This window comes from Scyliorhinus torazame, chromosome 4, assembly GCF_047496885.1.
Source record: "Scyliorhinus torazame isolate Kashiwa2021f chromosome 4, sScyTor2.1, whole genome shotgun sequence".
Lineage (NCBI taxonomy): Eukaryota > Metazoa > Chordata > Chondrichthyes > Carcharhiniformes > Scyliorhinidae > Scyliorhinus > Scyliorhinus torazame.
The window spans coordinates 72,417,958-72,434,129 of NC_092710.1; the positions used below are offsets into that span (position 1 = coordinate 72,417,958).

The following is a 16,172-nucleotide window of genomic DNA, read 5'->3' on the forward strand; positions in this document are numbered from 1 at the left end:
AGTCAACGTTGAACCAACTGACGTCACACATCAGGGATTTTGGGCCTGGACAGCTGAAGGAACCAAAGCTGTAGTCAGAGATTGCAATGGTTGGGCTTTTTTTAAAGAGAGATGTACGAAATGAACAGTGTATTTCTGGAAGATTGCACAGGATGTCGGTGCTACGACTGTGGGAGTGACCTCCCCCTTTACCAACCCCGCCTATTAAAAGGTTCCGAGGTGTGACGTTCCAATCTCCGAATTTTCACTTCCTTCTCCGGTGCTGGGCTGCAGCCTGTCCTGTCCCGGGCCGGATCTGGTGGGGGTAAAATGGCAGCTTGTCGTCCCAGTGCCCGGGTTTTCCTCCTGCTGCCTCTCCTCTCTGCCGGTAAGAACCTGTTGTTGGATTCCTGTCTCACTCATCCTGTCAGCAGCCTTGAACGTGCCTTCGCCAGAGCTTCTCCCACTGCCTGCTCGCTGTCAGAGCGGCGAGACAGTAACAACACCCTGTCTTCCTCACCCCGAGCCCTGTCCATCCACTCGTCAACTCCCAGTTTATCAGCCCCTTCCCTCTGGCTCTTTCCATCTCTGTCATTCCTTAGCTTCCCTCTCTCGCTCCCTCCCTCTCCCCTTTCTCTTGCTCCCTTTTCTCTCCCCCTTTTCCCCTTTTCTCTCCCCCTTTTCCCCTTTCTCTCCCCTTTTCTCTCCCCCTTTTCCCCTTTCTCTCTCTCTCCCCCTTTCTCTCTCCCCTTTTCCTCTCCGTCCCACTTTTCTCTCTCTCCCACTTTTCTCTCGTCGCCCTTTTCTCTCTCCCATTATTTTGTTCTCGATATTTTCTCCTGTTTCTCTCTCTCTGCCTCAGTCAGTCTCTCTCTCTCTCGGTTTCCATTTGCTTACTTGTGAACCAGGCTGGGAGGAAGCTGAATAAAACCACCAGGTTTCCTGCTGTCGGCAAGTATCTGCCCTGGGAGTGTCCGAGATGCTCAGAGAGTCGTGGGGGACGGTGTCAGTGGGGTTTGGGGCGGGAATATCACAATCTCCTTGTCTGCAGCCCCCTTCCCGGCATCTCTGGAGAGGCAGCAAGGTGGGGGAAAGATGTCCATTTCTGTTGTGCCTTTTCGTACGAATGTAGTCAGGAATAGAAGGAAGCCAGTCTGTGTCCATTCCACCAAACTCCATTTCCCTCACATTTCCCCCATTATCCCTCGACAGATTAAACCTGTCAATCAGATTCAAACGGGTCAGAATCTCTGTCCCCAATTTCTTTCCTTTTTCTTTACGGGTTTCCAGTCATTTCTGTTTGTTTCCACTCTTTGCTTTTGTCTGTCAGCCATTCATCACACCCTCGCCTGCACGAAACACATTTGTTTCTTTACTTGACCCGTTACCACTTCCTTTGAGCGAGCAGCGTGAACTCTTTTTTTTAATCATTTAATCTCCCCAGTTTTCGAATCATGGAACTCCTACAGTGCAGAAGGCCTTTTGGCCCATCGACCCTGTCAACGATCTGAAAGAGCACTCTAGTTAGGCCCACGCCCCCGCCCTATCCCCGTAACCCCGCACAGTGATCATGGCCAATCCACTGAACCTCTACATCTTTGGACTGCGGGAGGAAATCGGAGCGCTCGGAGGAAACCCACACACATACGGGGAGAAAGGACATGTTGTGTTCTGTACTCTGGGATAACACAGGCTGCAACTGGATGCAGCTTTAACCAAAAGATACTCCAGACCTTGAAGTTAGTTCAATCTGATTTATTGAACCAGTAGCACAGTCAGCACAGTTCTCTCTGAGTTTGACTCTCTGCTAACTTAAGTGTGGTTACTCTGTCTGACTGAACCAGACTAGCTCTTAGCCTCGTGCTGGAGGTGTGATACTGTACATGCACCCTGATTCACTATGTAGATGTTCATCAGTGGAAAGAGGTGGAGTGTGAGTGCCTCGTGCCTTTTATAGCGAGATCCCACCCCTGAGTGTCCTGCCTACTCACTGGTCATGTCCTGTTCTCTGTGTTCATTAGCTGCCTGCCTGTATATCATTATTTGCATGTCTGCAGATCATGACAGGACAAACTCCACACACAGTCAGCCGAGGCCAGAATTGAATCCGGGTCCCTGGCGCTGTGACGCAGCAGTGATGGCCACTGTGTCGACCAATCACAGGCCTTCCCTCTGTTCTCCCATCCCCTGCACTCCCTCCCACTTCACGTAAACCCATTACAATTCCTATTATCTTCTATTTTGATCACGCAAGGCAACCTAAACCGTGAACTCTGTTGCTCTCTTAGCACCGATACGGCCAGGCCGGCTGAGCATTCCCAGCATTTTCACTTTGATCGGAAACCTCCGGCATCCGCAGTGTTTTGCTTTTGTGCAACACCCACCCTCCTGAATTCCCAGTCCCGAGACCGAGCGGTCAGCGATCCATCAGCCTTTTTGAATCTTTCTGTCCCTGACCATCCCTAACCTACCACAACTCTCCTTTCCTGCATTGTCCCTCATTCCCTGATTCCTTCACTACCCAAAATACAGTCTGGAATAAACCCCCCCCCTCACCCCATCCCCTCCGTTTCTGCCATCTTACCTTTCTGCCACTATTGGCACCTTCTCTAGTCCTGAACACTGTCGTTAACACTCCCCCTGTCTTGTGCCCAGGACATCATTGGGCAATCCCTCCCAGCTCCCACCTATCACGGACCTTCTATTTTCCTCCCCGCCCCTCCCCTTAAACATGTCCTCCTATCTTCAGCTTTGAATAATAATAAAAATTTTATTAGTGTCAATGCAACCTCAGGACTGACCCTCTGACAGTGCAGCACTCCCTCAGTACTGACCCACTGACAGTACAGAACTACCTCAGTACTGACCCTCTGACAGTGCAGCACTCCCTCAGTCTTGACTCTCTGACAGTGCAGCACTCCCTCAGTACTGACCCTCTGACAGTGCAGCACTCCCTCAGTACTGACACTCTGACAATGCAGCACTCCCTCAGTACCGACCCACTGACAGTGCAGAACTACCTCAGTACTGACCCTCTGACAGTGCAGCACTCCCTCAGTCTTGACTCTCTGACAGTGCAGCACTCCCTCAGTATTGACCCTCTGACAGTGCAGCACTCCCTCAGTACTGATCCTCTGACAGTGCAGCACTCCCTCAGTACTGACCCTCTGACAGTGCAGCACTCCCTCAGTACTGACCCTGACAATGCAGTACTCCCTCATTACTGACCCTCTGACAGTGCAGCACTCCCTCAGTACTGACCCTCTGACAGTGCAGCACTCCCTCAGCACTGACCCTCTGACAATGCAGCGCTCCCTCAGCACTGACCTTCTGACAGTACAGCACTCCCTCAGCACTGACCTTCTGACAGTGCAGCACTCCCTCAGTACTGACCCTCTGACTGTGCAGTGTTCCCTCAGTACTGATCCTCAGATCGAGCAGCACTCCTTCAGTCGTGATCCTCTGACAGTGCAGCACTCCTACAGTACTAACTGTCTGACAGTGCAGTGCTCCCTCAGTACTGACCCTCTGACATTGCAGCACTCCCTCAGTACTGACCGTCTGACAGTGCAGTGTTCCCTCAGTACGGACCCTCTGACAGTGCAGCGCTCCCTCAGTACTGACCCTCTGACAGTGGAGCACTCCCACAGTACTGACTCTCTGACAGTGCAGCGCTCCCTCAGTACTGACCGTCTGACAGTGCAGTGTTCCCTCAGTACGGACCCTCTGACAATGCATCACCCCCTCAGTACTGATCCTCTGACAGTGCAGTGCTCCCTTAGTCCTGACCCTCTGACAGTGCAGCGCTCCCTCAGTACTGAACATCTGACAATGCAGCGCTCCCTCAGTACTGACTCTCTGAAAGTGCAGCACTCCCTAAGTACTGACCCTCTGACTGTGCAGCGCTCCCTCAGCACTGACCCTCAGATAGAGCAGCACTCCCTCAGTACTCACCCTCTGACAGTGCAGCACTCCCTCAGTACTGACCCTCTGACAGAGCAGCACTCCCTCAGCACTGACCCTCTGAAAGTGCAGCACTCCCTCAGTATTGGCCCTCTGACAGTGCAGCTCTCCCTCAGTACTGACCCTCTGACAGAGCAGCACTCCCTCAGTACTGACCCTCTGATAGTGCAGCACTCCCTCAGTATTGGCCCTCTGACAGTGCAGCTCTCCCTCAGTACTGAACCTCTGACAGGGCAGCACTCCCTCAGCACTGACCCTCTGACAGTGCAGCACTCCCTCAGTATTGGCCCTCTGACAGTGCAGCTCTCCCTCAGTACTGACCCTCTGACAGTGCAGCACTCCCTCAGCACTGACCCTCTAACAGTGCAGCGCTCCCTCAGTACTGACCCTCTGACAGTGCAGCACTCCCTCAGTACAGACCCTCTGACAGTGCAGCACTCCCTCAGTACTGACCCTCTGACAGTGCAGCACTCCCTCAGTACTGACCCTCTGACAGTGCAGCACTCCCTCAGTACAGACCCTCTGACAGTGCAGCTCTCCCTCAGTACTGACCCTCTGACAGTGCAGCACTCCCTCAGCACTGACCCTCTGACAGTGCAGCGCTCCTCAGCACTGACCCTCTGACAGTGCAGCACTCTCTCAGCACTGATCCTCTGACAGTGCAACACTCCCTCAGTATTGGCCCTCAGTGCAATGCTCCCTCAGTACTTACCATCTGACAGTGCAGCACTCCCTCAGTACTGAGCCTCTGACAGTGCAACGCTCCCTCAGTACTGACCTTCTGAAAGTGCAGCACTCCCTCTGTACTGACTCTCTGACAGTGCAGCACTCCCTCAGTACTGACCCTCTGACTGTGCAGCACTCCCTCAGTACTGACCCTCTGATAATGCAGCACTCCCTCAGTACTGACCCTCTGACAGTGCAACACTCCCTCAGCACTGACCCTCTGACAGTGCAGCACTCCCTCAGCACTGACCCTCTGACAGTGCAGCTCTCCCTCAGGACAGACCGTCTGACTGTTCAGCACTCCCTCAGTACTGACTCTCTGACAGTGCAGCTCTCCATCAGTACTGACACTCTGACAGTGCAGCACTCCCTCAGTACTGACCCTCTGACAGTGCAGCACTCCCTCAGTACTGACCCTCTGACAGTGCAGCACTCCCTCAGTACTGACCCTCCGACAGTGCAGCACTCCCTCAGTACTGACTCTCTGACAGTGCAGAACTCCCTCGGTACTGACCCTCTGACAGTGCAGCACTCCCTCAGTACTGACCCTCTGACAGTGCAGCACTCCCTCAGTACTGACTCTCTGACAGTGCAGCACTCCCTCAGTACTGACACTTAGACAGTGCAGTATTCCCCTCAGTTCTGACCCTCTGACAGTGCAGCACTCACTCAGTACTGACCCTCTGACATTGCAGCACTCTGTCAGTACTGATCCTCTGACAGTGCAGCACTCCCTCAGTACTGACCCTCTGACAGTGCAGCACTCCCTCAGTACTGACCATCTGACAGCGCAGCACACCCTCAGTACTGACCATCTGACAGTGCAGCGCTCCTCAGCACTGACCATCTGACAGTGCAGCACTCCCTCAGTACTGAGCCTCTGACAGTGCAACGCTCCCTCAGTACTGACCTTCTGAAAGTGCAGCACTCCCTCTGTACTGACTCTCTGACAGTGCAGCACTCCCTCAGTACTGACCCTCTGACTGTGCAGCGCTCCCTCAGCACTGAGCCTGAGATAGAGCAGCACTCCCTCAGTACTCACCCTCTGACAGTGCAGCACTCCCTCAGTACTGACCCTCTGACAGAGCAGCAATCCCTCAGCACTGACCCTCTGAAAGTGCAGCACTCCCTCAGTATTGGCCCTCTGACAGTGCAGCTCTCCCTCAGTACTGACCCTCTGACAGAGCAGCACTCCCTCAGTACTGACCCTCTGATAGTGCAGCACTCCCTCAGTATTGGCCCTCTGACAGTGCAGCTCTCCCTCAGTACTGAACCTCTGACAGGGCAGCACTCCCTCAGCACTGACCCTCTGACAGTGCAGCACTCCCTCAGTATTGGCCCTCTGACAGTGCAGCTCTCCCTCAGTACTGACCCTCTGACAGTGCAGCACTCCCTCAGCACTGACCCTCTAACAGTGCAGCGCTCCCTCAGTACTGACCCTCTGACAGTGCAGCACTCCCTCAGTACAGACCCTCTGACAGTGCAGCACTCCCTCAGTACTGACCCTCTGACAGTGCAGCACTCCCTCAGTACTGACCCTCTGACAGTGCAGCACTCCCTCAGTACAGACCCTCTGACAGTGCAGCACTCCCTCAGTACTGACCCTCTGACAGTGCAGCACTCCCTCAGTACTGACCCTCTGACAGTGCAGCAGTCCCTCAGTACTGACTCTCTGACAGTGCAGAACTCCCTCTGTACTGACCCTCTGACAGTGCAGCACTCCCTCAGTACTGACCCTCTGACAGTGCAGCACTCCCTCAGTACTGACTCTCTGACAGTGCAGCACTCCCTCATTACTGACACTTAGACAGTGCAGCATTCCCCTCAGTTCTGACCCTCTGACAGTGCAGTGCTCCCTCAGTACTGACCCTCTGACAGTGCAGCACTCTGTCAGTACTGATCCTCTGACAGTGCAGCACTCCCTCAGTACTGACCCTCTGACAGTGCAGCACTCCCTCAGAACTGACCCTCTGACAGTGCAGCACTCTCTCAGTACTGACCATCTGACAGCACAGCACTCCCTCAGTACTGACCCTCTGACAGTGCAGCACTCCCTCAGTACTGACTCTCTGACAGTGCAGCACTCCCTCTGTACTGACCCTCTGACAGTGCAGCACTCCCTCAGTACTGACACTTAGACAGTGCAGCGCTCCCTCAGTACTGACCCTCTGACAGTGCAGTACTCCCTCAGTATTGGCCCTCTGATGGTGCAGCACCCCCCCATGTACTGACCCTCTGACAGTGCAGCACTCCCTCAGTATTGGCCCTCTGACAGTGCAATGCTCCCTCAGTACTTACCATCTGACAGTGCAGCACTCCCTCAGTACTGACGCTCTGATAATGCAGCACTCCCTCAGTACTGACCCTCTGACAGTGCAACACTCCCTCAGCACTGACCATCTGACAGTGCAGCACTCCCTCAGCACTGACCCTCTGACAGTGCAGCTCTCCCTCAGTACAGACCCTCTGACTGTGCAGCACTCCCTCAGTACTGACTCTCTGACACTGCAGCTCTCCCTCAGTACTGACACTCTGACAGTGCAGCACTCCCTCAGTACTGACCCTCTGACAGTGCAGCAATCTCTCAGTACTGACCCTCTGAAAGTGGAGCACTCTCTCAGTACTGACCATCTGACAGTGCAGCCCTCCCTCAGTACTGACCCTCTGACAGTGCAGCGCTCCCTCAGTACTGACACTCTGACAGTGCAGCACTCCCTCAGTGCTGATCCTCTGACAGTGCAGCACGCTCTCAGTACTGACCCTCTGACAGTGCAGCACTCCCTCAGCGCTGACTCTCTGACAGTGCAGCACTCTCTGAGTACTGACCATCTGACAGTGCAGCACTCCCTCAGTACTGACCCTCTGACAGTGCAGCACTCCCTCAGTACTGACCCTCTGACAGTGCAGCACTCCCTCAGTACTGACTCTCTGACAGTGCAGAACTCCCTCTGTACTGACCCTCTGACAGTGCAGCACTCCCTCAGTACTGACCCTCTGACAGTGCAGCACTCCCTCAGTACTGACTCTCTGACAGTGCAGCACTCCCTCAGTACTGACACTTAGACAGTGCAGCATTCCCCTCAGTTCTGACCCTCTGACAGTGCAGTGCTCCCTCAGTACTGACCCTCTGACAGTGCAGCACTCTGTCAGTACTGATCCTCTGACAGTGCAGCACTCCCTCAGTACTGACCCTCTGACAGTGCAGCACTCCCTCAGAACTGACCCTCTGACAGTGCAGCACTCTCTCAGTACTGACCATCTGACAGCACAGCACTCCCTCAGTACTGACCCTCTGACAGTGCAGCTCTCCCTCAGTACTGACCCTCTTACAGTGCAGCACTCCCTCAGTACTGACCCTCTGACAGTGCAGTACTCCCTCAGTACTGACCCTCTGACAGTGCAGCACTCCCTCAGCACTGAATCACTGGCAGTGCAGCACTCCCTCAGTACTGACCCTCTGACAGTGCAGCACTCCCTCAGTACTGACACTCTGACAGTGCAGCACTCCCTCTGTACTGACCCTCTGACAGTGCAGCACTCCCTCAGAACTGACCCTCTGACAGTGCGGTACTCCCTCAGTACTGACCCTCTGACAGTGCAGCACTCCCTCAGTACTGACTTTCTGGCAGTGCAGTACTCCCTCAGTACTGACCCGTTGACAGTGCAGCACTCCCTCAGTACTGACTCTCTGACAGTGCAGAACTCCCTCTGTACTGAACCTCTGACAGTGCAGCACTCCCTCAGTACTGACTCTCTGACAGTGCAGTACTCCCACAGTACTGACTCTCTGACAGTGCAGCACTCCCTCAGTACTGACACTTAGACAGTGCAGCGCTCTCTCAGTACTGACCCTCTGACAGTGCAGCACTCCCTCAGTACTGACACTTAGACAGTGCAGCGTGCCCTCAGCACTGACCCTCTGACAGTGCAGCACTCCCTCAGTACTGACCCTCTGACAGTGCAGCGTTCCCTCAGTACTGACCCTCTGACAGTGGAGCACTCCCACAGTACTGATCCTCTGACAATGCAGCACCCCCTCAGTACTGACCCTCTGACAGTGCAGTGCTCCCTCAGTCCTGACCCTCTGACAGTGCAGCGCTCCCTCAGTACTGAACATCTGACAGTGCAGCGCTCCCTCAGTACTGACTCTCTGAAAGTGCAGCACTCCCTAAGTACTGACCCTCTGACTGTGCAGCGCTCCCTCAGCACTGACCCTCAGATAGAGCAGCACTCCCTCAGTACTCACCCTCTGACAGTGCAGCACTCCCTCAGTATTGGCCCTCTGACAGTGCAGCTCTCCCTCAGTACTGACCCTCTGACAGTGCAGCACTCCCTCAGCACTGACCCTCTAACAGTGCAGCACTCCCTCAGTATTGACCCTCAGAGAGAGCAGCACTCCCTCAGTACTGACCCTCTGATAGTGCAGCACTCCCTCAGTATTGGCCCTCTGACAGTGCAGCACTCTCTCAGCACTGACCCTCTAACAGTGCAGCACTCCCTCAGTATTGACCCTCTGACAGAGCAGCACTCCCTCAGTACTGACCCTCTGATAGTGCAGCACTCCCTCAGTATTGGCCCTCTGACAGTGCAGCTCTCCCTGAGTACTGAACTTCTGACAGGGCAGCACTCCCTCAGCACTGACCCTTTGACAGTGCAGCACTCCCTCAGTATTGGCCCTCTGACAGTGCAGCTCTCCCTCAGTACTGACCCTCTGACAGTGCAGCACTCCCTCAGCACTGACCCTCTAACAGTGCAGCGCTCCCTCAGTACTGACCCTCTGACAGTGCAGCACTCCCTCAGTACAGACCCTCTGACAGTGCAGCACTCCCTCAGTACTGACCCTCTGACAGTGCAGCACTCCCTCAGTACTGACCCTCTGACAATGCAGCACTCCCTCAGTACAGACCCTCTGACAGTGCAGCTCTCCCTCAGTACTGACCCTCTGACAGTGCAGCACTCCCTCAGCACTGACCATCTGACAGTGCAGCGCTCCTCAGCACTGACCCTCTGACAGTGCAGCAAGCTCTCAGCACTGACCCTCTGACAGTGCAGCACTCCCTCAGTATTGGCCCTCTGACAGTGCAATGCTCCCTCAGTACTTACCATCTGACAGTGCAGCGCTCCCTCAGTACTGAGCCTCTGACAGTGCAACGCTCCCTCAGTACTGACCTTCTGAAAGTGCAGCACTCCCTCTGTACTGACTCTCTGACAGTGCAGCACTCCCTCAGTACTGACCCTCTGACTGTGCAGCACTCCCTCAGTACTGACCCTCTGATAATGCAGCACTCCCTCAGTACTGACCCTCTGACAGTGCAACACTCCCTCAGCACTGACCCGCTGACAGTGCAGCACTCCCTCAGCACTGACCCTCTGACAGTGCAGCTCTCCCTCAGTACAGACCCTCTGACAGTGCAGCTCTCCCTCAGTACTGACACTCTGACAGTGCAGCACTCCCTCAGTACTGACCCTCTGACAGTGCAGCACTCTCTCAGTACTGACACTCCGACAGTGCAGCACTCCCTCAGTGCTGATCCTCTGACAGTGCAGCACGCTCTCAGTACTGACCCTCTGACAGTGCAGCACTCCCTCAGCGCTGACCCTCTGACAGTGCAGCACTCTATGAGTACTGACCATCTGACAGTGCAGCTCTCCCTCAGTACTGACCCTCTGACAGTGCAGCACTCCCTCAGTACTGACGCTCCGACAGTGCAGCACTCCCTCAGTACTGACTCTCTGACAGTGCAGAACTCCCTCTGTACTGACCCTCTGACAGTGCAGCACTCCCTCAGTACTGACCCTCTGACAGTGCAGCACTCCCTCAGTACTGACTCTCTGACAGTGCAGCACTCCCTCAGTTCTGACACTTAGACAGTGCAGCATTCCCCTCAGTTCTGACCCTCTGACAGTGCAGCACTCACTCAGTACTGACCCTCTGACATTGCAGCACTCTGTCAGTACTGATCCTCTGACAGTGCAGCACTCCCTCAGTACTGACCCTCTGACAGTGCAGCACTCCCTCAGAACTGACCCTCTGACAGTGCAGTACTCCCTCAGTACTGACCCTCTGACAGTGCAGCACTCCCTCAGCATTGACTCTCTGGCAGTGCAGCACTCCATCAGTACTGACCCTCTGACAGTGCAGCACTCCCTCAGTACTGACTCTCTGACAGTGCAGCACTCCCTCTGTACTGACCCTCTGACAGTGCAGCACTCCCTCAGTACTGACACTTAGACAGTGCAGCGCTCCCTCAGTACTGACCCTCTGACAGTGCAGTACTCCCTCAGTACTGAACCTCTGACAGTGCAGCACTCCCTCAGTACTGACTCTCTGGCAGTGCAGCACTCCCTCAGTACTGACCCTCTGACAGTGCAGCACTCCCTCAGTGCTGACTCTCTGACAGTGCAGAACTCTCTCTGTACTGACCCTCTGACAGTGCAGCACTCCCTCAGTACTGACCCTCTGACAGTGCAGCACTCCCACAGTACTGACTCTCTGACAGTGCAGTACTCCCTCAGTACTGACACTTAGACAGTGCAGCGCTCTCTCAGTACTGACCCTCTGACAGTGCAGCACTCCCTCAGTACTGACCCTCTGACCGTGCAGCACCACCCCATGTACTGACCCTCTGACAGTGCAGCACTCCCTCAGTATTGGCCCTCTGACAGTGCAATGCTCCCTCAGTACTTACCATCTGACAGTGCAGCACTCCCTCAGTACTGACCCTCTGATAATGCAGCACTCCCTCAGTACTGACCCTCTGACAGTGCAACACTCCCTCAGCACTGACCATCTGACAGTGCAGCACTCCCTCAGCACTGACCCTCTGACAGTGCAGCTCTCCCTCAGTACAGACCCTCTGACTGTGCAGCACTCCCTCAGTACTGCCTCTCTGACACTGCAGCTCTCCCTCAGTACTGACACTCTGACAGTGCAGCACTCCCTCAGTGCTGATCCTCTGACAGTGCAGCACGCTCTCAGTACTGACCCTCTGACAGTGCAGCACTCCCTCAGCGCTGACTCTCTGACAGTGCAGCACTCTCTGAGTACTGACCATCTGACAGTGCAGCACTCCCTCAGTACTGACCCTCTGACAGTGCAGCACTCCCTCAGTACTGACCCTCTGACAGTGCAGCACTCCCTCAGTACTGAGTCTCTGACAGTGCAGAACTCCCTCTGTACTGACCCTCTGACAGTGCAGCACTCCCTCAGTACTGACCCTCTGACAGTGCAGCACTCCCTCAGTACTGACTCTCTGACAGTGCAGCACTCCCTCAGTACTGACACTTAGACAGTGCAGCATTCCCCTCAGTTCTGACCCTCTGACAGTGCAGTGCTCCCTCAGTACTGACCCTCTGACAGTGCAGCACTCCCTCAGTACTGACCCTCTGACAGTGCAGCACTTCCTCAGAACTGACCCTCTGACAGTGCAGCACTCTCTCAGTACTGACCATCTGACAGCACAGCTCTCCCTCAGTACTGACCCTCTGACAGTGCAGCTCTCCCTCAGTACTGACCCTCTGACAGTGCAGCACTCCCTCAGTACTGACCCTCTGACAGTGCAGTACTCCCTCAGTACTGACCCTCTGACAGTGCAGCACTCCCTCAGCACTGAATCACTGGCAGTGCAGCACTCCATCAGTACTGACCCTCTGACAATGCAACACTCCCTCAGTACTGACACTCTGACAGTGCAGCACTCCCTCTGTACTGACCCTCTGACAGTGCAGCACTCCCTCAGTACTGACACTTAGACAGTGCAGCGTTCCCTTAGTACTGACCCTCTGACACTGCGGTACTCCCTCTGTACTGACCCTCTGACAGTGCAGCACTCCCTCAGTACTGACTTTCTGGCAGTGCAGTACTCCCTCAGTACTGACCCTCTGACAGTGCAGCACTCCCTCAGTACTGACTCTCTGACAGTGCAGAACTCCCTCTGTACTGACCCTCTGACAGTGCAGCACTCCCTCAGTACTGACTCTCTGACAGTGCAGCACTCCCACAGTACTGACTCTCTGACAGTGCAGCACTCCCTCAGTACTGACACTTAGACAGTGCAGCGCTCTCTCAGTACTGACCCTCTGACAGTGCAGCACTCCCTCAGTAATGACCCTCTGACAGTGCAGCGATCCCTCAGTACTGACCCTCTGGCAGTGCAGCACACTCAGTACTGACCTTCTGACCGTGCAGCACCCCCCCATGTACTGACCCTCTGACAGTGTAGCACTCCCTCAGTATTGACCCTCTGACAGTGCAGCACTCCCTCAGTACTGACCTGCTGACAATGCAGCACTTCCTCAGTACTGACCCTCTGACAGTGCAGCACTCTGTCAGTACTGATCCTCTGACAGTGCAGCACTCCCTCAGTACTGACCCTCTGACAGTGCAGCACTCCCTCAGTACTGACCCTCTGACAGTGCAGCATTCCCTCAGTACTGACCCTCTGACAGTGCAGCACTCCCTCAGTACTGACCCTCTGACAGTGCAGCGCTCCCTCAGTACTGACTCTCTGACAGTGCAGCACTCTGTCAGTACTGATCCTCTGACAGTGCAGCACTCCCTCAGTACAGACCCTCTGACAGTGCAGCGCTTCCTCAGCACTGACCCTCTGACACTGCAGCACTCCCTCAGTACTGACCCTCTGACAGTGCAGCATTCCCCTCAGTACTGACCCTCTGACAGTGTAGTGCTCCCTCAGTTCTGACCCTCTGACAGTGCAGTGCTCCCTCAGTACTGACCTTCTGACAGTGCAGCGCTCCCTCAGTACAGACCCTCTGACAGTGCAGCGCTTCCTCAGCACTGACCCTCTCTACACTGCAGCACTCCCTCAGTACTGACCCTCTGAACGTGCAGCATTCCCCTCAGTACTGACCCTCTGACAGTGCAGCACTCCCTCAGCACTGACCCTCTGACACTGCAGCACTCCCTCAGTACTGACCCTCTGATAGTGCAGCATTCCCCTCAGTACTGACCTTCTGACAGTGCAGCACTACCTCAGTACTGACCCTCTGACAGTGCAGCACTCCCTCAGTACTGACCCTCTGACAGTGCAGCGCTCCCTCAGGACTGACCATCTGACAGTGCAGCACTCCCTCAGTACTGACCCTCTGACAGTGCAGCGCTCCCTCAGGACTGACCATCTGACAGTGCAGCGCTCCCTCAGTACTGACCCTCTGACAGTGCAGCACTTCCTCCGTACTGACCCTCTGACAGTGCAGCTCTCCCTCAGTACTGACCCTCTGACAGTGCAGCACTCCCTCCGTACTGACCCTCTGACAGTGCAGCTCTCCCTCAGTACTGACCCTCTGACAGTGCAGCACTCCCTCAGTACTGACCCTCTGACAGTGCAGTACTCCCTGAGTACTGACTCTCTGACAGTGCAGCGCTCCCTCAGTACTGACTCTCTGACAGTGCAGCACTCACTCAGTACTGACCCTCTGACAGTGCAGCACTCCCTCAGTACAGACCTTCTGTCAGTGCAGCACTACCTCAGTGCTGACCCTCTGACAGTGCAACGCTCCCTCAGTACTGACTCTCTGACAGTGCAACGGTCCCTCAGTACTGACCCTCTGACAGTGCAGCACTCCCTCAGTACTGACCCTCTGACAGTGCAGCACTCCCTCAGTACTGACCCTCTGACAGAGCAGCACTCACTCAGTACTGACCCTCTGACAGTGCAGCACTCCCTCATTACTGACTCTCTGGCAGTGCAGCGCTCCCTCAGTCCAGACCTTCCGTCAGTGCAGCACTCCCTCAGTACTGACTCCCTGTCAGTGCAGCACTCCCTCAGTACTGACCCTCTGACAGTGCAGCACTACCTCAGTGCTGACCCTCTGACAGTGCAACGCTCCCTCAGTACTGACTCTCTGACAGTGCAACGGTCCCTCAGTACTGACCCTCTGACAGTGCAGCACCCCCTCAGCACTCACTCTCTGTCAGTGCAGCACTCCCTCAGTGCTGACACTCTGACAGTGCAGCACTCCCTCAGCACTGACACTCTGACAGTGCAGCACTCCCTCAGTACAGACACTCTGTCAGTGCAGCACTCCCTCAGTGCTGACACTCTGACAGTGCAGCACTCCCTCAGCACTGACACTCTGACAGTGCAGCACTCCCTCAGCACTGACACTCTGTCAGTGCCGCACTCCCTCAGTGCTGACACTCTGACAGTGCGGCACTCCCTCAGTACTGACCCTCTGACAGTGCAGCACTCCCTCAGTACTGACCCTCTGCCAGTGCAGCACTCCCTCAGTACAGACCTTCTGTCAGTGCAGCACTCCCTCAGTACTGACACTCTGAAAGTGCAGCAATTCCTCAGTAATCACCCTCTGACAGTGCAGCACTCCCTCAGTACTGACCCTCTGACAGTGCAGCACTCCCTCAGTACTGACTCTCTGACAGTGCAGCACTCCATCTGTGCTGACCCACTGACAGTGCAGCACTCCCTCAGTACAGACCTTCTGTCAGTGCAGCACTCCCTCAGTACTGACTCCCTGTCAGTGCAGCACTCCCTCAGTACTGACCCTCTGACAGTGCAGCACTACCTCAGTGCTGACCCTCTGACAGTGCAACGCTCCCTCAGTACTGACTCTCTGACAGTGCAGCACCCCCTCAGCACTGACTCTCTGTCAGTGCAGCACTCCCTCAGTGCTGACACTCTGACAGTGCAGCACTCCCTCAGCACTGAGCCTCTGACAGTGCAACGCTCCCTCAGTACAGACCTTCTGAAAGTGCAGCTCTCCCTCAGTACTGACCCTCTGGCAGTGCAGCACTCCCTCTGTACTGACTCTCTGACAGTGCAGCACTCCCTCAGTACTGGCCGTCTGACACTGCAGCACTCCCCCAGTACTGACCCTCTGACTGTGCAGCACTCCCTCAGTACTGACCCTCTGATAATGCAGCACTCCCTCAGTACTGACCCTCTGACAGTGCAACACTCCCTCAGCACTGACCCTCTGACAGTGCAGCACTCCCTCAGCACTGACCCTCTGACAGTGCAGCTCTCCCCCAGTACAGACCATCTGACTGTGCAGCACTCCCTCAGTACTGACCATCTGACAGTGCAGCACTCCCACAGTACTGACCCTCTGACAGTGCAGCGCTCCCTCAGTACTGACACTCTGACAGTGCAGCACTCCCTCAGTTCTGACCCTCTGACAGTGCAGCACTCCCTCAGCGCTGACCTTCTGACAGTGCAGCACTCCCTCAGTACTGACCCTCTGACAGTGCAGCACTACCTCAGTACTGACCCTCTGACAGTGCAGCACTCCCTCAGTACTGACTCTCTGACAGTGCAGCACTCCCTCAGTACTGACCCACTGACAGTGCAGCACTCCCTCAGTATTGACCCTCTGACAGTGCAGCACTCCCTCAGTACTGACCCTCTGACAATGCAGCACTCCCTCAGTACTGACCCTCTGACAGTGCAGCACTCCCTCAGTACTGACCCTCTGACAATGCAGCACTCCCTCAGTACTGACCCTCTGACAGTGCAGCACTCCCTCAG

General features: G+C 55.3%; 1 protein-coding gene across 1 annotated transcript in view; it reads left to right on the plus strand.

Annotated features, from left to right (window-relative positions):
- The first annotated feature begins 260 nt into the window (after nt 1-260).
- The window catches only part of LOC140410299 (CD48 antigen-like), a 114,635-nt gene continuing 98,723 nt past the window's right edge, over nt 261-16,172 (plus strand). Inside the window, exon 1 of the mRNA XM_072498277.1 lies at nt 261-367. Within this exon, the coding sequence (XP_072354378.1) occupies nt 310-367 (58 nt within the window). The 5' untranslated portion in view covers nt 261-309. The remainder of the gene's footprint in view (nt 368-16,172) is intronic.